General features: G+C 46.0%; 1 protein-coding gene across 1 annotated transcript; it reads right to left on the bottom strand.

Moving 5' to 3' along the window:
* Positions 1-1,398: 1,398 nt before the first annotated feature.
* LOC144149802 (thioredoxin-related transmembrane protein 1) lies at positions 1,399-19,922 on the bottom strand. The gene is made up of 8 exons (XM_077681447.1): positions 19,746-19,922; positions 19,321-19,436; positions 19,148-19,193; positions 18,742-18,870; positions 16,955-17,000; positions 10,987-11,088; positions 9,099-9,233; positions 1,399-1,625 (listed from the first exon to the last, which is right to left on the bottom strand). Exons 1-8 carry the CDS (start codon positions 19,886-19,888, stop codon positions 1,539-1,541), a joined length of 804 nt encoding a protein of 267 aa, XP_077537573.1. The 5' UTR covers positions 19,889-19,922; the 3' UTR covers positions 1,399-1,538.
* Positions 19,923-24,584: the final 4,662 nt, after the last annotated feature.

Genomic DNA, 24,584 nt, shown 5'->3' with positions numbered 1-24,584 from the left:
GAAGCCAAAAGAAGCGACGCGACACCGCTCGTCAAAAGCTCATGGCGCCACTTCACACGCACGGCGAGCGGGCGCAACACTCTCTGAAGCGGGCGCCAGTGAAGTCCGCACAAAGCGGTGAGGTCAGGCCGGGATTCTGTCATATGCGCCATTTGGGATGAAAGCGCGGGAATTTGAAACAAAAGATTTTCAGGCCGTTCAGTGTAATTAACTATTGCGCGCTGAACCATTTGAAGTGCTGTTTCAGGTTCGCCAGACCATTAAGCATCGATAAAAGCAATAAAAGTGTAACAAAATTTTCATGTCAGTGCTCCTTTAAAAAAAAATTTGTTATAGCAGATTTTTTGTTCCACATGCTCGCAACTCTTCCCATTAGCGGCAATGCATTATTGGGCGAGTTTGTGGAAAGTGTACACTGTAACAGAACAGAAATTGGTTTCTACCGGCACGCTGCGCTAGCCCGGAATTGGCCCCTGCCTTATACGAGAGAAGAGCACACTTGGCTCATGAGGGAGACAATGCGGACAGCCAAACGGGTCAATTGTTTATACTACTACGATGATACAGGATCACCACTCTCTCAGCATTCACTCGCAGGGTGCCCAAGAAGCAAAGCACAGACACCGCACAATGTTTTTAAACACGCAACCCACGCAAAAAACCACCCGCACCAGTTTTTGTAAGGCACACGCACGCACACACCCTTGGAAAACACGTTAGGCAAGACGAAAAAAGCTTTGACTCTGGCTAGTGCAAAAATAGGCACGCAACATGACAGACATGCTTAATTGAGCCTTTGTACACTCATCTCCTTCCGCAAGTGCACATTTGCTGTAAGAACAGTTAAATAGAAGGAGTTACTCAGAATTTCGCAGCCAGATCAAGTTAGTGATTACGTGCCGACCCAATTACTTGACTATATCACAGGCCCTGTATTGAAGTTCTGTTCCTACGTCGGAACTGTGCAGCTGAGATCATTCAACGCACCTACAAAGCTGGCAGTCATGAAGGTGACTACACTTGCACTTTCGTCCAACTTACAGAAAAACAAGCAAGGCGATGTAAAAAAATAAAAAAAGGGCACTGACACACCACTTCAACCATTCACATCATTCAAATGAGCAGAAGGATTTGTATCCAGTCATGGCTTCTGTCAACAATCTTGAAACAAGACAGCAACTGACAACAAGAGAAGCTTGCGGACTGCAACACGAAGTTCCCAAGAAAGGAGTACGAAAAGAGTGCACAAAGTCGCAGCAAAAAGTTGTGTAGTTACAAAAAGAAAGAAAGAAAGAAAAAAAACTTGGTTCATGAAGTAGTGCCACCAGAGTTCTGTTCCGCGCTGAGGTGCTTCGCACCACCGCTGGGGGGCAAGTGAAAAACGGGTGACGACTTGTGAAGAGTTCGAGAGCCTGCGCCGATGAAGCTGTCGTCTTCTGCCCGCCGCGCAAATTGGCCGAGGGAGAGACAGTCGCTTCCCGACCGAGTGAATGACACCCGGTTGCACGGCGACTTGGCACGGCCGGTCGCGACAGTGCTCACTTTTCAGTCTTGCGTTGCCTGAGCTCGACCTCGGCACTGTCACCTCCCTGCTGCTCGGTGTCGTCCAAGATCACGTCGTCGTCCTGCAGAGGAGCAAACAAAAGAGTACGTCATGGTGCGGAAGTTAAGAAAGGTCAACCTAAATTCGAAGGACGGGTGAAATTAAGAGATGTATAGCGGCATAAAAAGACGAAGGACAAAGAAGACATGAGGACGAAGCGCTAACTTGCAACTACTGGTTTATTGAAAGAAGCACACATTTAAACAAAAGCATAAATGATAACAGACAACCTACATCTCTTAATAATGATCGACCAACTAGCCCAACAACGTACTTTACGAGACGGGTGGAAAAGAAATTGGGCATGCATCTGCCAGCTATGCTGAAAATTTCTTCGAAAAGACAGTTTTCTGTTATTCCTGCCACATGATGACACGCTCTCCTATTTCCCCCTTCTACCTCACTTGCTTCTCCCACGGTGAATGCAATGGAAGTTTGGTCAAGCCCATTTTTCTGTGCCCACATTGCTTGCGCGACATCTGTGGGGCCCTTTTGTATCCGCTGTTTTATGAGCACCTCAAGCGAACAAACCCTACTTCGGCGTTTGCTTTTATCTCACCTTTCTTGGACACCTGATGTCTTTTTTTTTTAATTTGCTATCGTAAGCACCAAACCAAGTATTAGATTGGAATGGCCTCGCCTGTTTTTGGATGGACCAATGAATCGAAAGACAGAAAGACCAAAATTATCACGTTTAAAAAATTTTCCCATTTCACCGAGAAAGACTACTGCCTAAATTATTGTACATTGTATATCCAAGGTTCTAACGTCACACTTGGTTTTCTCACAATTTGTGTTCCTGAACTGTAGTCTAAAAACAAATAAAAAATTTTGTAACGTAGTTAACTGCACTGCCATAGATGCCCTCAGCACTTCATCATGTGCATTACTTTTGCAGTTTCTGGAATTCTAATTTTTGCATTACGGCCCCTGTAACGCCTTCCAAGCTCGTGCATCAACTTGCGTACAGATCGAGCCACAATTCAAAGGTGAACCACAAAAGAAGATTGTATTGCGAAGCTACGTGTAACTTTGAAGCGACAACTAGTTGAATGTAAATATGGAGGGATGAGCTACGAAAATTTGGGGGGACCGGATGAACTCTGCAAGCACTCGCTGGAAATTTTCGGGAGAGGCCTTCGTCCAGCAGTGGACAGGCTGATGGTGATGATTATGATGAATAAATATACAGCAGGGGTCTGCCACCGTTTGAGGTGGAAGGCCAAGTGAGGGGCGCAAGACAGCAAATCAAGGGTAAAGAGAAGGGGGAGAGGCAGAAAGAAAAAATTTGGCGAATTGACAATAATTCGCAAAACTGGAATAGAAATCATGTTTACGTCGAGTTTTTTTTTTTTTTTTTAATTTTGAAGTTTGATTCCTTTGTTGGAACTGTGCAAAGAGAGGAAGAGATGACGTTGTTTAGCTAAGTGTGAAGATGGGGGACAATGCCAACCAAAGGCGATTTTTTTTTGTTCCCGTCTAATTCCATGTGGGTCAAAACCGGTATGTCGGCCTTCAGACAGGAAGCGGCAAGGGAAAAGGTGTTCCGACGTCGTGCTGGGTGCTCCATAATACTGCCCCGCAGGCCACAGGTTGCAGAACCCTGGTGTCGAGAATTTTAAAATGCCACTTTCGGCATTTTTTGCACCACTCTCAGACAACCGGCGCCATCTGACCAGATGCTAGAAGAATGCACTCTTTTCTGTTGTGCGCAACAATTATTAAACCTGCTATTTGAAAAAAAAAAAAGGGGGCGGGGGGGATGGGGCTTCACAGTAGCAGAGAACAATGGCCATATGTGCGAGCTGGCCAGACGCAAACTCAGAAATGCCCAAAACCTCACAATTTCACTTATCCACAGTTGATCTCCATGACTGCACACACAGCAGTGAGTTTGTGGACGATGTGAAATTATTAAACTTCAGTTCCTGGAGAGGAAAGATCAAGGACTGGATCAGGGTCAACTCCAAACTGGCAGGTTTTGGTTTCTTCTTCTGCTGTGCTTAGCATGCCCCGTAACTGGTTCCAGAACTTCACCAATGTCGCAAATGTCATTTATTAGATCTATGAGGTGTAAACGTCATTTGGTCAGGCCTTATTGCCACGTCCTCGCCTTTGTAGCGGCCCGTGTCACTTCTCGAGCACTTTCAATGTCAAGAATTTTTTTTCACCAAACAAGGCAGTGAAGTGATTAGTTTGAGCCACAACAAATACACGTGGTCCAAAATTTTGGGAAAGCCGGCCTACAGCGAACACTGCAGATCATGGAAAGCAGCCACACCACAGGAGTAGCTGAAGTTTGGAGGAAAAAAAAGCCAAGCAGAGGCCCTTGACACTTACTCCGCGTAGCTTTTAATGTCACATTGGGTCGTTTCCCTTTTTTCTTGCATTTTGCGCATACTCGCTGCCTCCTCCGTATTTACTCACTTCCGTCGTCTGATCCTATCAGCCACTGTACATCAGCTAGGCCTTGCTGTGGCAAGGCCTTGGTGGGCTGGCCTTTCACTGCCACCGCTACAACACTGTCACTATGGGCATCAAAAGCCATGCAACTTTCCCCACACTTCTCTTCTAAGCCTTTTCCCTCCCTCCACGTGCTCAAGTTTACTGGGCTTCTTTACACGGGAATTGTGGAACTACCGTAACTGTACTCATCTTGGGCGGCTACTAACAGTGAAAATAGCGAACCACCTGGCAGAACTGCTTCTGCCACTCGCATAGAGGACTATGAGGGAGGAAGTAATTTTTGTAGCCAGAACAGTGCTCAAGCTAAGACTGTCATTCTTACTTGGCATTTTGCTAATGAACGTAAGGACATTTCGTAAATCCCACAATTTTTAAAATTTACGTTTGAGATATAAGCACATTCTTGGCATTTGTCTTCCAAGTGTCCCAAAGCTTTCTCTTGGCAAATTTAATTCTGCATTTCAATCCGCCACTTTGCCTCGTAAATTGTACAATTGAAGAGCATGTTTGTTCATTTCATTTTTATGTGCCTTCCTTATTTTTGAGCTCGACAAGGTTTTTTTGGGAAAAAACTTATGCAACTGCAACTCGAGGAAAAAAAAAAACTTTTTTCTTATGGCATAGCAGAGTTCAGAAGCTGAGTGGGCAAATGACAGACATGTGCAAACTAAGAAGACCACCTAACGAACTTCAGACACACTGGCAACATTGTCTTGCTGAGAAAATCTGCAAACGTACTGCAAATAATTATCCCTTGTTTAGATAGGCAGGCACTATAACAGCCTAAACATAACCACAACCACAGAAATAAAGAAATGCCCAACTGCAACAATGTAAAACAGCCTTTTTGTGTAAACAGCGAGACCACAACAAAGACACTACAATTACCCCCGACATTTACAAGATGGAAATCCAAGCCTAGAGACGCATTAGGCGAAAAACTGTCATGGAGTGGAAAGTGTTCAGGAGGTGCACCCCAAAAATTGAAGTAGCTTACCTTCGTTTCTGAAAACAAATATGTGCAACCAACCCATTCTTCCAGTGTTCAATAATGAGGGAGGAACACAACATCAACCTGATTACCTTGAAAGAGAAATGTAGACCAGACCAAAGATTCGTGAAAGCAAAAGACATTAGGCACTACGACTTGAAATACAAAGCCCCCAGGAAGGGACATTCTGGTTCAAATGGAGAAATGTGGAACTGAGAAAGGCATGAAATGTAAAAGCTGGATGAACAACGAAGGCCAACTGCAGGGCATATATTTTGAGCTCTTGAAAACCCCATTTCCGCATAGTCTGCCTTTTAAAAAGACTGCAAGATACAAAATATCACAGCTGAAGTACATGCATGCCATCCGCAAGCAACCAGCAAAAATCGGCAATTTTGAAACCGAAATTGAGAAGAGCGCAGCCATCACGGCCAGGACGTTCCCTTCGTGGCCGTCTACGCCATCCGCCGGCAATGCAGTGTTGTCTGCTACGGAGCTACTTCAAATGCATGATTAACAAGGCATTTCACGGGCCTCCCAGTCACGTCCCAGTTTGATTTGGCGATAGGCACTGCGAGTTCAAAATATATTTGGCTGAGGTGAAATTTCGATGCCGTTGGCCTTTAACGGTGTAAAGACCAGGGAGTGGAATGCAAAGCTGGGGTAGGCAGAACGCCAGGCGAGCTGTAAAAGCTTGGTGGCAAGAAACAGACTGATGCATGTTAAGGGGGGACGTGGCTTTCAAAATCAACTTTTGTATTTCTTTGTGGATTTTGATGAAAATTGGCACAGCAACTGGAAATGCTTCTGTGATAACACCATAAAAATTTGAAGTTAATATTTTGATAACTTTTTTATGTATGAAATTTTCTTTCTGTCCCGCTTGTACCGAGCTTGAGCGGCTTATAAAACACGATAGAAAACTTGTTCGAAGTGCTTTGCATTCCCAAATGAATGGACGAGGTCGTGACAGTTTTAGAATTTTTTTTTTACAACACAATGTTTTTCAGTTTTCATTTTTTTAGAGGTTAATGTGCAACAGGCATGTCAACTGTGAACGATTATTTGAATAAAAAAATCACAAAAAACAAATCTGGAAAACTAAAAGTGTCACGACCTGAACAGTTCATCAAGGAATGTAATGCAAGAAACGGAATCAAAATAGACCCAGCGGTCACGAAGAAATCCCTGGGACAAGCGACACAGGTGGCAAAAAAAACTGTTTTGAGAAAACGGCTTCCGAAGTTGCAACATAGGTTTCACATATCAAAAGTCGTCACGGTTGTAGCCTTTCATGTCTTTTTGAACATGGGGCTTCTGGAAGGCCTTGCCTTGAAATTGGAGTGCCTTTTCAGCCTTTCTCTTTCCAGAAAACATCATTTTCAGCTCCTCCGTGAAGAGTACATACCCCCCTTTGCAAACCAAACGGAGGGGAGATGGGTTTCAATGGGCTTTCAATGCAAAGTAGGTTAGTTGGTTGGCTGTATCGCACTGGACAACCTCCTTTTGCAGTGTTGTCACCATGGCAACAAGTTAAGCATTTTTTTAACTTAAATTTGAACATTTTTGGCTTTTTTTTCATGTTTTTCTTGCCTGGCACAGCAACTTAGTACTCATAGTGCAGGTGTTCATTGCCAAAAGTTTGCATACCACAAGGTTGAAAATGAGCTACTTTGAAGCTTGGTAGAGTATTCTGCATAACTCCCAACTTCAATGCAAGAGCATATCTTTTTTACTACTTTTGACATTCAAGGCATCCAATATTTCTCGCAGCACAGCTAGTATGCCCTGAGCAATGGTATTAATTTCCCTAAAAAAATCACTGTTAAATGCTGCCACAGTAACGTACATTTTTAACGCAGAGAGCATATTTTTATTCCTATATTACTAACTCAAAACCTGTTTGCATGATATTACTAACTCAAAACCTGTTTGCATGAAAATTACAAGTGCACGGGAAACTTACAAGTGCACGGGAAACTTACAAATGAAAATTACAAGTGCACGGCAAGAAAGGCGATATGGCTCGCGCGCATCGCAGCGCACGCTTACCGCGACATATCGAGCTTTGATTATACCTGATATGGCTGGTCAGGTCGCTTTTAAGATTAAAACTAACGTCGCAGGCATTAATTACAACTACTGGCGTTCAATCGTAACCGGTTGCCCAGTCATGTGATGCTCCAATGCGCGTCGGCTATGCCGTGCGCGCTGCAGCGTTTGACGCGTCGACCGTTTCTTTCTCAAGGCTAGCGAGCCCACAGTCAAAACACAGCAATAACTAAGCGTGTAAACATCGCAAATCCGACTAAAAGTTCACTTCACGAACCGCTATCGCAAGCGCGCACACCGCGTCACCCTCCGGGGTCTGGCGACGGTAGAGTCACGCGCACCACGAAACGTTCGATGACCTCCGCCTTTCGAGCCCCACAACTTCCCGTAATCTGGCTCGTTATCTCTGGCATTCCCATCGCGATAACGTCCGTGTTGAATACCACAGATTGAACAGAAACTCGGCCGAGCGAAGCGGCGAAAATGAACTCAATCCGCTCGCTACGCAGCTCAGGCGGCCGCCATCTTGCGTTGCGCCCGCGACATCCAATCAGGAGGGTCGCTGTTCTGTGCCCCGACCGGAGGACCAATAGCGCTTCAGCATCTATTTCTAGCTTCGTTTGTGCGTTTGTGAATGAACGAAGATAAAAGAGACGAGCGGAACGGGAAAGACGATCGCTCGGCCGATCTAACCATATCAAAATGGCCGCGCCCGGTGGCACCGTTGCGGAGATAGAGCGCTCCGAAAATTGCCGTTTTTTCGCCCTTTTGCGCTGATAGTTTGTCACCGCGCCTGACAAAAGTATTTTTTTATGCCACTCTGCGACGCTTTTCAGCGTAAAAACTTTGCAGACGCACAGAATAGGAAACATAGAAGCCGAATATGTGGGTTTCAAAAAAACGATGTTTTGGTCATTTTTCCGAAGTTGAAAGCCGCGTCCCCCCTTAAGAGGCAGGTTGAAGAAGAGATAAGGAGAGATGACACACAGCAACTGACGATGACGATGAAGCTAGCTGCAACCTAATACCCCTGTCACACGGGCACTTTCAATCGCGACTGAGTCGATCCGGATCGAGCTCAATCCAGACCAGGCACTGCTACACAGTAGTTTCAATCGCGATCGAGCTCGATCCCGCTTGAACTTCATCCCGGTTTCTCAAGCGTGATCGAACGAAAGCGGTGATACTCTCGTCCCCACTCAGTAATGGCACAGAAGGGAACAACTTCAACTAACGCCACAAATTGTGTCAAATAAGTTGAGCCAAATAAGCGTGTGGAAACATTTACATAGTTACAGATACCTACGATCGTGCAAAGTTACCAGACACCGGCCGCAAGTAGATTGCTAGCGCCATCTGGCGTAGACGGGTGCAACCGGTGCAACTTCTCGATCGCAATTGAAACGGGCCGTGTAGCAGCGCGCTCGAAAACTTGATCGCGATTCACTTCAATCGCAATTGAAAGTGCCCATGTGACAGGGGTATAACGCTGCTTCCGAATGCTACGATGCTGCCTCGAAACTGCGAAGGAATCCTTTACCCATCTCCTCTTCAAGAAGCTGTCCCTAGGCCGAAAAGTTTTCCCAAGGCCATCTCTATGTCGTCCCTAGTCATCCCTACGCCAGAAAAGCAATGATTTGGAACTGGGGTGGGGCATGGTGAAGGAACAGGAAGGCTGGCATCAAGAGCAGATTCAAATGAGTGCCGCAGCTCAGCTTCCAAGCAAAAGCTAGATGCACTGAAACAAGCATACCAGCCTTGATTTAAAATCATCTTTGCAACCTAACCGCCTCAACCAAATGGCAAGCTGCTTCGATGACCACTCGTTTGTCACGGCGGTACCAATCAATGCTTTCTTTTAAACTAGAATGCTTCTGAATGTGAAAGTAGCCTTATGTCCGTTACAATGTGCTGCACTGCACGGGTGGTAGCTGGCCCACGCTAGCAAGAGCCCACCTGCCAAGTCGAGGCCGCACTACTACTCACGGATTTGTTGCTGCCTTCGGACTCGATGCCCTCCTCTTCCTCCTCCTCCGCCTCGTTGTCAGACTCGGACTTCTTCACCGGCTTGTAAGGGGGCAGCTTGGGGGGGTACACCGCGTCTATGATGAACACGATCAACTGCAGAGAGAAGGAACGCGCACAAGTCACTGAAACCGCTCGCTGCTGACACCTACGGTCACTGAGCAGTCCAAAATAAACAGGGCACCGCAATACACTAGAGAGAGCTTGTAATATCCAAGGCTTGAACCAAGTTACTGACCAAAAAGTACCAGGAGTCAAGTGTTTCCAGTGCACCAAATAAAAAAATTCAAGGTCGACATGGACTCACAAAAATTTACGGAATACAAAACGGGGTCTATCAGAGTTGACTTTTTTTGTGTGTTTGCAGTCATAGTAGCAGCATGCTTTTTTGTTACTTGCCTTATAGGAATGGTGCAATGTTTACGCAACCTTTTCCATAGTACTGTCAAGCTACAGCTTTAAGCTAGCACATATTTGTGGTTATTGCTTCTTTCAGTTTAGCATGTGCCGAAGCGCCGTACTCTTACCTGTAAAACCTGTTAATTCAAGAGCTTTTATGACAAAACACTAAAGCATGGCCAAACCTTACAATCAGTGGCATACTGCAACTTTTTCAGCAACATTAAAAAAAAGGCGACGTTTTCCTTGGCTCAAAAAGGTTGCTGGAAGGCATTCCAATGCTTATTTCATTACAGTGTATTGCTGCGCTCTTCTTAAGGGCAACCCAACGTATTGTGCATCCAAACAACCTGTTCAGAATGAATTAGAGCATTACTGTAATCCTGTACTGTACACTTGCGTCTGACAACTGGGCAGAAATTTAGAGCACCAAAAGGTTTGGCCCCTAGAAGACCTGAACAAACTTTCCCTATTCAGCCCGATTGCACGTACACTTTGGGGTTTTATCACTGACCAACATCAATTCTTTCGCTGCTGGTGCCATGAAAAAAATTTGCGCAGTGGCCAAGGCGCTACAACGCTCAGACCAAAGGCACACAGCAGTCGTTTTTCTGACAACGGCAAGAGAGAGAATAAAACTTTATTTAGATGCTAACTGGAGTTCCTAGGCATCGGCCAGAAGCACCTGGGCTCCGGAAGCGTTTTTGGCCAGTTGGACGGCCCAGATTTGATCCTCCGGGTTGGTGCTACGCAGTACAGTCTCCCACAGCTCTATGTTATTAATTGCAACAGTGTGGCTGCCTGCGTACACTGCTAAGCATGTGTGCTAGGTTTGCTTGTTCCTGGCATCTGTGACAATTTGAGGGGTAACACCCTGGGTAACAGTAGATGTAGACAATTGGGCTACGTCTCCAGGCCACAGACTGGCGTTTAGTTAGGGAGGGATGTGTGGGTGGGAAGCGAACCCAGGTCAACCAACAGTAGTTGGCAATATCCCCGTATGACAAGTCTGTCCCTGCCTGACAGCGAGACGAAATCCTCATCCAGAATGACATCCGCTCGGTCAGTGAAGCCTCAAGCGGCGTCAACAGGTGAAGCCTCGTGCCAGGCCGGAATGGGCAGGAGCCCATATTAGCTGTACCTTACTGGTTCATTTCTCCGGGTCAAAGCCGGAAACTAAAATCGCGGATGCCTCCTCGGAGATCTGGCCTCGGAAGAAATTTAGCACTGCAGACTTAGAGTCGCTGATTACTGCTCCGATTTTCGTGGAGGCCACCATCGCCAGTGCTATGGCCGCTTCTTCGCCCACCGCTGATGAGGCCGTGCAGAGAGAGCCGGAAGCAAGGGAATTTCCCTGATCACTGAATACTACAATTGCCATTGTGTCGTGACCAAATAGTCAGTCGCATTTGTGTAAACACAGTCCTTGCAGATGAAAACAAAAACTTACCAGGCCCAAAATGGCACCGACAACGATGGTCCCCACGGCGAACAGCATGTAGGAACCCCAGTATGGGATGCCATAGTAGTCAACCAACGTCGTGTGAAGAGCCTGGAAAGGAACAAAGGCAGAGACAAATGCCATAAGAAAAAAATCGCAGGAAGAGCCAACACTGACACACCAGAGAGTAAGCACCAAAAAATGCAACAAACCTAAGAAAATTTTAAATCCCAGTGCAAGTGCCAAAACATCGTAACTGTGTACACTGCGCTTCGCCTGACCACCCAAGTCCAGAGCGAAGACTCTGTCCACGTAGACATCAACTCCCGCCTCTAACACTTCCCTGCCCACCCCTATTGAAATTGATAGCAGTTTATCGACTCAAGTTCAAATTTTGATCTTTTACCACTTGAACTTGGCGCTTTCCGAATGCACTCCGAGATTAGAAGAACTTGTTGGTGGGCGACTTGGTGCATCTTCAACGTGAAGTAAAAAAACTGCGCAATTTGAGACGGCCACTTTTAAAAAGGGAGGAAACACAGGACAGGTGCCGAGAGCTAGCACCATCTACTGAGTAGTAGAGACGCTTACATCCTTTTTGCTTTTGTTTTTTTAGCAAGGCGCTGATTTTTAAAGTGCCACTGGAGTCACGCGACAGGCGCTCTGAATGGCGACAGTGCCGACTTCGCGCACGACCAAGCTGCGGAAATGCCGCATTTCTAGCAACTTAGACGAGCCTACAAGCAAATTTTTGGACATTAGCAGCGCCAACTCCGAGGACAGCTTTTATTAATTCGATTTTAGTGTGGGAAGCGAGAGCGCGTAAAACCAGTCGAAAACTTGATACCCCTGTTCAACACAAGCCCCAGAAAATGCGAAAGTATCGAAAATGTAAATTGTGCTACGAAAAAAAAAAAAAGGGGGGGGGGGGGGGGGGCAATATATTTTATAATTAAGCATTTTTGCAGGAGTATGGGTAGTATGGGTACCCACTGCTAGTATGGGTACAAAATGTAGAACTTCAATTTTTTTTTTCTTTTGTGTGCAAAGACACCATGTTTATTTTCTGTGTTTGTCACACAACTTTTCTGTACAGCTTTTTAATTTTTTCTCCTTATAAGTATTCTTGTTTGAAACAATTATCATTGCAAAGGAAATTTACCCTACTACATTTCGATACCATACACGCATGTCACACATTTTTTGCGACCGGGAGAAAAATTATTTGTTAGACTATCCAAAATCACTGCTTGCCCGAGGGGGCAAGAAAGTGTTAAACTGGGACTGCAGGAATAGCGATTTTTGCTTTCAAATATCGAATGAGTAAACAGTTTCAAGTTGAAGCAAATACAGCGCTACAACAAGCAAGAAAACTACAATTTACGACGTCTCAGCTAAGCTTTAGCCATTGGTAGAGAAACAATTAGGGCCGAGCTTTGCAACAGCACTAAACAAGCGCACCAACAAACATAAGCGAACAGGTTCTCAGCTTAGCTGGAAGATTTGGGTGGGAAACTACCGCTTGCGGACTACAAGAATTGAGTATTAGTCGAAATAAATTACTACAGTCGAATCCTGCTACAACGAAATTGATGGGATGTGCAAAAAATTTCGTTGAAGCGAAAATTCGTTGAGGCGAAATCTGCCCCAACACAGCACGGAAGGGCAAGAAAAATAGCCCCGGATACTTCCGCATCATTGGCAGCATAATACATAATACAACGTTTAGAAAAAGGAGTGACGCACAGTAACGTCGTGTTTATTCAGATAAACAAACACACCATGACTATCTGTTTTTTTACCAGCACGCAAAAAACGCGATACTGCGGAGGAGGGAAGAGGTGAAGAAATGAAGAAATGCAGGCTAACAAAAAGGCGTATTGCTGTTCTACGAGGCGTTTCCTCCGAGCTGATTACTTGCAGATAGCTGCAAGGCGGTTGTAAGCCCCGCCTCGCTTGTGGCAGGAACGGCGCCGTTATCTTATCCTCTGACTAGGCACTGCAGCAACTGACCAGGCAAGCTAAGCGCGCTAGCATTTAAAGCGACCGCGCTCTCGCGACTAAGATAGGATGACGCGGGTTCAAGACTAAACACGAAAACATTATTTTTGCTTTTGACTGAAGAATTGTAGAAGGAAAACTGCAAGGACAGCTGCTCACAACGCATACATGACGGCGCTGCACCAGCAGCAGAGCACATTCGCGCGATTTCAACCACGGTGTTTCAACTGGATACGGCTTGGCTATACATAGCTCCAGCTCGACGAACCTGGCTTGCGCCTCATGTAAAGACGGCCCGCCACATCGTTATCACCATCAAACAATGGCGTCCACCTATGAGTTTGTGTTGTTTTGGGTGGCACTGTGGGCGCACCATGCATGTTTTCGGTGAAACAAAGAGTCCTGAATGTTTAAAAAGTTACAGATAGCTGGCGCTACGCTTATTTTATTGTAAAATAATTGTTCAAACTCAGCTCAATTCATCGAAAATTTCGTTGAAGCGAAAGCAAGCCAGACAAGTTCGTTGTGGCGAGGACTTCGTTGCATTGACTTCTATGGCTAGCTGACGGGAATTTGGAAATATTTTGTTGAAGCGGACTTCGTTGTAGCGGGATTAGACTATATTACCCTCATCTGTACTATTGTTATCCTGTCCTATTACTGTTCTTATTGCTATTTTATTGTTAATATTACAACTACTCTGACAAAGTGGTCATCACACTACAACTACACAACCAACAACAAGTCAAGAGTCAATACCAAACTTTTGCTTATATTTACAAGGAGGAGACTGGCTGTACGGACATGCATGCGAGGCGCAGGAAATTGGGCCGGGCTTAGCAAACCCTGCAAGCTTGAACCACGCTACCATTCCTGACAGTGCACCAGTTTTATATTCTGAACATCTGCGCCACCAATGCCCCTGCACGCATACACGCCCCGTAAGCAAAAAAAAAAATTTACGGATGGAACTCCATAAAGGCCTGAATTCAGGCCTAATACGGCTTTCGCTCCAACACTGTCCAACACTGACCTTCAAAGATATCAATTTCCCCCCAAAACTGCTGCCGCATGAGCTGTTTGCTCATGCAAGCCAGTGTTGATGATGATAGGGCATGGCAGCCAAGCGCCATCTTTGAAACGTCTTGCAAACTATGCGCATCCTCAATTTACTAGTCCTGGACCCCCTGCGAGCCGCGGACAGAGTTCGTTCCGGAAGCCGCATAGGAACACATGGAAAATCGAGCGCTGGATTGCATCTCGGGCAGTCCGCCGAGACGATCCAGGACTGATAATCGGGGAGTGGCCCTATTTGGGCTCAAGTGCAGGAAGTGTAGAAGCCGTGAAGAGGCATTCCGCCTATAGCGCAGTTTTGCCGTTTCGCAAATTCGCTCATCAGCATTTTTGCAGTGGGTCGGTCCCTTCAAGGAGCCATGAAGAGAAAATGCAAGTTGGTTTTATTCAAAAGATTTCGTGTTTTATAGTGCCCCCAGTGCTTGTCCGGATACAAAGGGTGCTTTATTCACTGAAAAATTAAACAATTTAGGTTAAAATTTTGATTTTCCCGCTCAATTGCGCGTTTTCGTGGTCCCAAATGACATCACAGGAACCGACCGCTCTGCAGCCTAGAGTACCTTCATTCACGCATCCGCCGTACAGGGTAGAGACACGTATACACTGGCGCCGCCATTTTCGGTTGCTCGCTCACCGCCGAAGCAAGTCATTGTGTCAAAACCGCGCTAAAATTATCACCGCAACGCGGTTTACTGAAGAAGTTTGAATCATATTGTCTGTTTCGCGTTGCTAGGTCTCGTGGGAAACGGAAAGAATAACGCGTTGAGCCCGTTGGCCCAATTGCGGCGGCACGGGACCGTTCAAAGGTTGTCTTCACCCTGTACAGCGGTGTTGGTTTGTTCCCACGTTTTTTTACGTTCCGTAACCTAGATGGCGCCACCATACCGTGGCAAGCGTTTGGTTTGTTTTTGCCTGCATTTAAACCTGGCTTGTTTTTGTTCTGGGAGAAAATATTCGTTCCCTGAAACAGTGCTCGCTCGACAAATGGGGTCACGTAAGACACCGTTGCTTGCGTCAATCAGCCAGTGTCGTCTGAGACAACCCCAAGCCCCGTAGTGCTGTGCAGCTAAACCAAACATGCTGTGCGCAGTACGAACAGCAGAACGCATCAGTACTTCTATGTTTACATGTGCTTTCGTAACTTCCACTGTTTGTCCCATCATTCTTATTGCTTTGTAAAGAATGTGCCCTAAATTTAAGCGCAAATCGCTCGTTCGTCTAGTTTGTAAGCTCTACCTAATTTGCGTCTGCTTCTGCCAGCCTCCGCCAATCGCAGAGCTTAGCTCATGTGACATAATAGGTTCTGTTGCGGGAAATGAGCTGGTGGGTCGAATGACCATTCCCGTTTTTCCTAATTATGTAGCTTATTTGAGCGAAGTTTACGTTAAAAGTGGTGTCAGTATGCTTCTAACGAGACAATCTTTTGAATGAACCAAACTTGTGTTTTCTCTTCATGGCTCCTTTCAATACCATCTGTATACACAGTTGTTCCACCATGAGGTGACATTAGCTGTACAGCTGCAGAGTTTTCTTTTGAGCACAGCAACCTTGCCTGCCAGCCGAGAATTCAGCACTGAGAAATTCTGCATCCTCTACGGGAGAAATCACAGGCTAGACAAACCGTGCCATGCATTTTACATTGGCAACTTCTTGTGCACTGAAGCAGCATGCCTCGAGTACAATAATGCACCCTGCGCAAACAGGTGTGCCGGGCAGATTGAACTAATACGTCACCAGACTCCTACAATCAGAAGGAGTGAGAACAGCCTCATGAAAAATTGTCTGGCCAGCAACAGGCTGCTGTGCAATTTATGTGGCGCACTGGAGGCAGGCAACACTGTCAGCTCTCAATGGCGGTTAGCAACGAAGCCACGACCAGCAAGACCGGATAGATAGGATTTGGCTAGTCTCCTCAAATAATGGCTTGCGCAGTTTACGCTTGTGTTGAAAGTGTACAGTCGGGGACAAATGGAATGTGACCACGAAAATATGAACCATACAAGTCAAACTGACGCGTGGCTTAATTACAGCAACAAAGTTGGGAAATGTGGCTTTCCGAACATACCCAACAGTGGCTTTCATTTTTGCATGCTCTGGTTCATATTTATGTGCTTGCATTTCATTTGTCCACGACTTCACATTCACTAAGGTAGGTAAAAACTGTTTGGAACAAAAAAATTCTATTTTTACGGTAGCTGGCACAAAATTTAGGTTGCAAAAGCTATGTGTACAGTTTCTTTTTTTTTTTTTTGCAGTACGACAAAACATTGCCGAAAAAATTTGCTCGCGTAGTTATCGCACCCCATATAACATCGGATTGATTTTTAGCAAAAAAAAAAAGATATTGCAAGCACTACGCAAGTAAATGCAGCACTTCATTTCTAACGTGTCAGGCCCAGATATTTCAGGATTGGTTCCATGAAAAGCAGAAGTTGTGCAAAGGAAAAGGCAACTTCTGCCAGCTGGTTTAATGTTGCCTCGCACTACTTCAAACAAGCAACCCCACTACAACAGCACCTATGCTTGCAACAAAGACTGGACTCAAACAGCATTACACAATAAAGCATTCTTGCATCACTTGGCTTTTTAAAAGTCCAAGTGCAGTTTCTGTTCAAGCACAGGCTATCTATTAAGGGGTGTACGCGAAAGGAAGCGAATAGCCCTCCCTCACACGTACCCGTACCTTCGTGAAAGAGAAAGTTACGACCTCACATTTAAGGCAGAGAGAGAGCGCACACCATTAGGCTTGCTACACAATGGGCGTGCACCTGAAAAGCTGAAACAGTGCATCGTTAAGCCCACTTCCACTACAGAAAAAAGAAAAGAGAAGAAAAGAGAAACGGGAAATGGGCCAATTATGAACAGAGCACAAAACAACAGGAATCGTGCATAGCCCACCTACCCGCACAGCCATGGACAGCTTGAAGAACTGCGCCACCAGGGACATCCTAAAACAAACAAGGAAATAAGGACAAGGGTATGCAAAGGTAATCTGACTGCTTTACAAAAAGTTCAGGACAAAAAAAAAAAAGAAAGGGGTAAAGGACAACTACAAAGCGAGCACTGAGGAAAAGTCTGCCGATGGCCTGCGAAGAAAAAATCCCCAGAGCCCTTACGCTTGCTCGCCTGCTTCAACGGCAAAAGCCCGGCGACACTTATTAGCAACTACTTCGATGCAACATCACATTTGCATCACTTTCTCCGCTTTCGTTTCTTTGTTTTACAATTCCACTTTGGACAATAACTAGAACGGTGACGACGGATGTTTTTAACAGAATGGGGCACTCAGTGCTGTTGCGGTGAAAAAAGTTGGAGTAGAATCGGGCCTTCAAATACCATCAACACTGTCTGCAGCAAAATTGGGAATTTGGAGCGTTGTTTGTGCGACTTCAACACAACTCTAAATTAGTCACCTCATCATTTCACAAGTCGATCTCTAACGCAAGTGTAAATAACACGCCGGAAATGACTGCTTTCGCAAACATTTTTCCAACATCTAGTTTATGACAACACACACAAAATTTACTTTCTGAACGATTCATAAACTGTATTGACATTCCAAGAACAATCTTGGTGGACCTTGGCCTCGACAGCATCACTTTCAACAAGTGAATAAATGCACTGAAGGGAATACTCAAAAACTACAAGAATGGCAGCAAGAAAAAAAAAGTGTAAATATTACACGAGAACAAAACAAAAAACAAAGCATTCGAAGTGGGAATGGAGCCTATGTTTTTTCAATTTCAATGTAACTGTTCTATACTTTGGGTAATAGCTTTTTCACGCTAGTAATTTTGCGAGGTTGCGTTGATGGTTGGTTGAACTCAGACCCTCTGTACACACACTTACTGCCACTTACTTAAACACAGTTTCTCACTGTATGTGGCCACAGAAGAGAGCAGTAAATAGGACATTTTGGTGTGAAGAAACAGAGGCGGGAACTCTTTTTTTATCAGTCATTTTTCTTTTAGCACCAGAACGTGAAAATTAGTGCCCTGAAAATTCAGTTTCGGCAGAAGTCAGAGAATGGTGAGCTTGGACAAATAAAGTTTCGAGTATCTGCAGTACAAATAGCATCAGCTACAAACGCATAAACAAAATGACATGATCGACCAGAGCAGTTTCAGAGTCGTGAAGAATTGCTACACCACTGCACCAGGGTTGCCCAGCACCAAAGAAAAGACTAAAGACAGAATGTCGCATGGCCGCCTTGTGTTCATGCTGTCAAGGCTACGCGATTAAAAATTCATCGCATCATCCATTATAGTACGCACCTTTCGTCCTGCCTTGCGTTTATGTTCATCGAATAATAATGTGTTGAAAAATTTTCAACTGCACAAAAAAAAAATTCTAATACTTTCAAACCAAGGAGCAAGGTAACACCTTAAAATATGCTTGTCATGGAGTTAAAAAGCTCTGATTGGCGTACTTTTCTACTATACATGCCATAAACATACACAGATGCATAGTGGCAGCTAAGGTACAACCTTTGTTCAAGCAAATCACAAATTCACGCAACACTACCACAATTCTACTCCTCATTCACCATTAGCCAGCCAATTGCAGAAAAAAGAAAAAAAATCGTCTTGCTTGTCCTAAAAAGCAACGCCACTACTACACTGCGTTCAAAAAGTTGGCTTCACGTATCCACGCATTGCATTATTTTCCATTAAAGAGAAGTACACTTACTGAATGGACTGAGGACTCTTCCAGGACGATACCGGCTCCACACTCTGCCATTTTTTCTCTTCGATAAAATTGATGAACGATTCCTTGTCCCTCGAACCGCGGTACTGCCTAAACACGCCGTCTTTGACGCTGCGAAAAAGAAAAGCATCAACACTCGATCACCGAGACAATTGCGAAAAGAAAACCAGGTTGTAAAATGCCCCGCGGGGGGGTTCACCACAGGGGATGTCTAGGAACACGTCATTGAAACAGGTTGAAGAAATTCTGCTGCGTTTAGCAAAACCGCCGGGCGATAGATAAACGGGGGCAAGTTTTTCTTCTTCTTTTCGGCCCACGGGCGGCGGGTTGGAGTATAAAAACACGAGGAGTTTTGATAAGACCAATCGATGATGCAGACAGTACTCACTGGTAAATCGTTGGCAGCGCTGTCACCATAAACCTTCCGCTCAGGCCTGAAATAGAGGCATTGACTTTGCGTCAGCCGAGGCTTCAAAATATATTTAAATCGAGAAAGACAAAGAACAAACAGATATGCCAGAAATGACCACAAAGTTCTTTGTATCAGTTAGGTCAGGTTACCTGGGTTCGCGGTGACGTCAACGTGAGCAACTCGGACGCCCAAATCTTTGCTCCAGGCAGAAAAGTCTTTCCAGATGGGTCCTAACGCCTTGCACGCCGGACACCACGGCGCGAAGCTGCATGAAACACAAAGAAAAAAAAAAGCATCACTTTTCTTTTCACTCAAAACCGGGCTAGTTCTTGCCAAGACGTCGATACAATCGAGCATTGGAAACAAAACGAAGTGTAAAGGAAGAACGGCGACAGCGACGGAGCGACCAGTTTTGGCAGCGGTGCCGAATAACAACTGCGTGAATACTGCGTAGTGTGCTGGATAATACGCAGTTTTCTGGAAGCGTGCTCGGCGTAACAACCCCACCCCAGGCGCCAGCCGACCCCCCTTTTTGGTGTGTGCAAAGAAGAACGCACGGCGAGAGCTCCCTTACAATTCCACCATCCATTCTCCTTCGAGAAGCTGACTCCAGGAGTACTCGTCGAGCTCGACGAGTTGCTGGCCCGAGCTGGCGTGGGTGCTCGAAGCGAGGAGCACGACAGCGAGCAGCACCGACGGCGCTGACAGGACGGCCATTTTGAACCACGAGCACGCCGCGGAATGAATGCCTCACGTACTTGCCCGAAGGTGCCGCCACTTGGTGGAGTAAGCAGCGCCATCTTTTCAGCGGTGGTAAAAAGAAAAGTGGTGGTATACTTGCAGAATAAAACAGGCGCGAGTTTCAGGTGTTAAATCTGTCCGTGCATATTTTGTGGTAGAATATAAAGCAAGTTTAGCTCCAGTTAAAAGTAATTATGCGGTAACGTACAGGTACGGAATCATTTTTTTTTGGACACGTGAGCTCGTGGCCCAAATCTAAACGTTGGCCAAAACCACCGTGTCACCGTGTTGCGCACTCTGAAGGCTCGGAAGACTTCTGTCGAGACCTGCGCGCCCTTGCGGATGACGAGAACCGGCGTATTCAGCATGGCATACCGCAACCGCACAGCCTATGTCCTAGCGGTCATCAAAGCTCCTACCTCTCTCACCCCCTCCCTCCCCAACTCACATCTCTCATCATCCGCACCCATTTACCTACTGTGGCAAAGAAGGAGGATATAGCGTCATCCCTCTCTCAGCGTCCTACCCAAAAGTCATCTCGTCCGATTCACAAATTGCAACTTTGCCAGAGGGCACCGTGGAGCCCTCGTGAAAGCGAAAACGGGCGAACGCTCGACGTAATCATATCAACGAGATAGAGGGGGAGCAACAGGGGACGGGCGATAAGCAAGAGATTGAGCGGGCTTTTCATGACTACTACAAAGAGCTATTCGCCTTCCGCAGTGTTGATTTAGAGGAGAGCCGTTTATCGGTGCATTTCCAAGAATTGATGAAGACTACAAGGAAAGTTCAAATTATCCGATTGCAGCCGCAGAAGCTGAATGTGGGATCAATACCTTAAACTTAGGAAAGTCACATGGATCACGTGAGTTAAGTGCGGACTTTTAGAAGGCCTTCGAAAACGATCAATCGCCACTCTTAACCCTACTGTTTAGTGAGGCCTTTGAACTCAAGGCATTGACACGCTCTTACGGAGAAGCGCACACAATACTCATTCCTAAAACAGGGAACCCCGATATACTTAAACAGGTTCCATCATATCACCCTACTTTCTTGACAAATGTCAGTTACAAGATTTTTATGAAGGTGCTTGCGTAAAGAATTCAATCGGTCATCAAGCAACTGACAGAACCACACCAGGCGTGTAGCACTAAAGGATGCACGATTTTCTCAAACACACGAAAGGCAAGCTGTGTGCTGGGGTGTTGCGTCCTGGGTTTGGGGGAGGGGGGGGGGGGGTATAAATCCTTGGCGACGACACCCAAAAGCTCGCGTTGCTGTTCTCCGCGGCTCGACCTGGAGAAAGATTTTGATTGTGTGCCCATAAATTGTTGTTGATTTTAGATTATGTGAACGTTGAGGGCGTGAATCTAACGTACCGGAAATGCACCACGAGATTGTTAAGGGGCCCCATTAGCGTACGTGGCACGCTGGGTGCGCCAGGGCTGTTCTCCAAACCCACTTTTATTTTGTTGTGTTTAAAGATAAAGATAATCGAAAACGAACACATGCGCGGGTTTCGGCTGTACGAGGCAGAAGTAAAACTTCTGGCCTACGCGCGACGACATTTCTGTTTGCTGTACAAAGAAGGAAAGAGTTACAAGCGCCGTGGACGTTATTAAACGTTTTGGGTCAATCGCGGGTAGTGGGGTATGTAAACGGGGGAAATGCCTGGGTTTCCCATATGGGGACTGATCTGCGACACCGGAATCTTCTGCCAACGTGAGCTGGAGTGGTATACCAGGTCAGCAAATCCTATTGGCGCGTCCAGACGCAGGGCATACAGAAAAGCGGAGAAAAGTGGAAAAGCTAGTTTCCTTCGATGTTTGCAAAACTGACCGCATGTAATTTATTTGTTGTTGCGAATGTGTGGTACCTCATGCAAGCGTTGCATTGCTCGCGTGTGAATGCGCAAAAGATGCACCGAGGACTTGCTGTGTTTATCTGGTCATCTACTTGGGAAAAATTTTTAGAAGAGTCAAGGAGCTGCCAGTCTTGGATTGGTGCACCTGTATGCCCTCCAGCTCGTGAACAGGTACCTTCTTTTTCTTTCTTTTTTTTTTCGGGATACAAGTGATCCTTCTTTGCGGACAGTTTGCCAGGTGCGGCTGTCTCAAGAGTTTATGGAATTTGTTGGATCCAGTTTTCACACGCAGAGGCGTATTTCGGTCTATTTTAAAGAGGCTGTTATGTCGGTCAGGTTTCTGTCAACACGCTTTTATCTGGACTATTTGAGTACAGTGTCACGTAGGAAATTATATAAAGGTGTGTGCGGCAGTATGTTCCTGGTCTCGCGAAGGAGAGAACTGTACGGTGGGCGTCCAGGACAGGAAATTTACTGAAAAAAGTTAAACCGGGGGTGAAGTCCTTTTTTTCTTTCAGACCTCATTCGGGGGCACGTATACAGTGCAGACTTGGTTCAAATAAAAATGATTATATACATACTGATTGATTCTATATAGTATAATGCCCCGAGGCAACGCAGGCGATGAGGCGCGCCGTAGTGGAGGGCTCCGGATTAACGTTGACCACCTGGGGATCTTCAAAGTGCGCCGAAATCTCGCACACACGGGCGTTTTTGCTTTTCGCCTCAGAAAAGCGGCCGCCGCGTCCTCGTGCTCAGCCACTGAGCCACAGCGGCGGGTAATGATTATATACAACGTGGGGCACTGACTGCACAATCTGTAAACAACCAGAGGACATAGAACACACTTCATACTCTGTTGGATGGCAGTACACCTCTGGGATGTTATACAGCGAACTCTACACAAAGACTCCCCATTTAACCCACATGGTATACGGCGTCTACCTGCAGACAATATCCAAGGTGGTGGTGGTAACACGCATTTATTATATGTACAAGGGATACAAAGACGCCATGTTACGCTTTAGCGAATTTTGGTGTCTAAGGAAGAGGGATGAGGTAATGGGAGTTGGGGAAAAAGTATGATACACGCAGTGCAATGGTACATCCGATTGGGTGTGGAATTAAAGGAAATGGTGAAGGTCAGAGTTCTCGATGAAGTTTCGTAGAGCGGCAAGCAGGCGCTGTTCTTTGCTCTGAGAGTCGCTGGTTTGAGTATAGGATGTTTTGGTGGAGCCAGTTCTAACCCAGCTGCGCCGTCAGGGGGGTCGAGCATCGCAGGGGCTTGGGGGCCCCTTCAAGGGTCGCCCGGCTGGTCTTCGAAGAGAGGCCTATCTAGAAGCCTGGTGAGTGGTCAGCGTATAGAGCGTTCGAAGGAAGAAAGAGCCCCTCAAACTTGGGAAAAAAAACTGCGGAGCAGCTAGAGCAGGCAGCCAGCGAAGCCGATCTTCGTCGCCAGTCTCCTGCTATTTAATATTGCTTCTGGGCCTTCACAGCATACGGCGGGCGCGCATAGCGTGGCTCCATGGCGATGTGGATGCCCGACCGGCGCGGCAGTTTTTTCGGGAGAGTGTCCCGCGGTTCGTCTTAGTGACCCAACAGCCGGTTCCTTATTGGTTGAACTTTGTAGAGCCGTTGACTACACCAAAGGGATTATCAAATGACAAAGCCAAGCAGAAGTGACGGCTGCTAGCTTTAGGTCGGTGTGCGCACCGCTTGCAGCATGTGGGTATTTTTATATTGTACATGCGTGCCCAAGACCGCGACAATAAAAAAAGAAAGGAGGTACAGCAGCGATAGCGCACCAAGCTGCTACTGTGGGCAACAAGGTTCAAACCCCGTCGGATCACACATGTATTTTTTTATCTACTTACTAGCTTCGTATAGCACAAAGATGAGATAACCACAGTTAGACGTAACAGGCACAAACGCTTGTGTCCATTCTTTGCACTATACGAAGCTATGAATCACAGACACCGAATAGCCCAACTCGACAGCGGTGGATATTTTCTGGACCGGACAACAACAAAACAAACAATAATTTTTCCCAAAATAAGCAGTTAGAGCTTTCGCCTTGAAAAATATTAATTCTGAATACCCACGTGAATGGAAATATTACGGCCACTCGATGAAAGCTCGTTCATTCAGCGGCCTGAATACCACCACGGCCACAGGTCTCTGTCGTCCAGCATTCGTGGTAACGTTATCACGTCAACCAGGTAAAAACACTACCCGCGCCACTCATACAAAAACAACAACAAAAAAGAAAACACTGAGCAACGTAACCCGCGAGTTCAACTGTTGTGCTTTGTTCTTCAGGTAGCTGCTGTTATTTAGATGTCACATATGAAGTTGCTGAAATATTCCTGCGGAAAAATACAAAAATATAACACAAATATAGGCCGCAGTTTTCTGCAAACAAGACTTTTTTTTTTTATCGAACGTAATAACGAGAGAGGATACATCTCGCGCCTTTTAGGTTTCGAAAGTAGCGGAAATTGTGCGTTTGCCAGCAGTAGCAAAGAACTAGCCGAGTAACTGGATCCATACATCTGCACGCATTTCGAGAACAACCAGGAAACCAGATGTGGGGCGCACACGTTCTGTTTCCGCCTTCGAACAATTGCTTGAGTGCAAAACCGGCTTCACAGCTGCACTGGATTCCATCAGTCGCCGCTGCAGCCCTTGTCATAAGAAGGGCTTTCGCCTGTTAAGTTCAGGCTCCTCATACAACTAATGAAAGCCGCCGGTGGCTCATGTATCCGCGTTGCCTCCGCTTGTAGCTGTCATGCTGCGTTCCTTTCATGC

This window comes from Haemaphysalis longicornis, unplaced genomic scaffold (assembly GCF_048455015.1).
Source record: "Haemaphysalis longicornis isolate Haplotype H1 unplaced genomic scaffold, Haemaphysalis longicornis Haplotype H1 scaffold_8, whole genome shotgun sequence".
Lineage (NCBI taxonomy): Eukaryota > Metazoa > Arthropoda > Arachnida > Ixodida > Ixodidae > Haemaphysalis > Haemaphysalis longicornis.
Note: the sequence above shows the minus strand (reverse complement) of the source record. Positions and strands in the feature narration are given on the sequence as shown.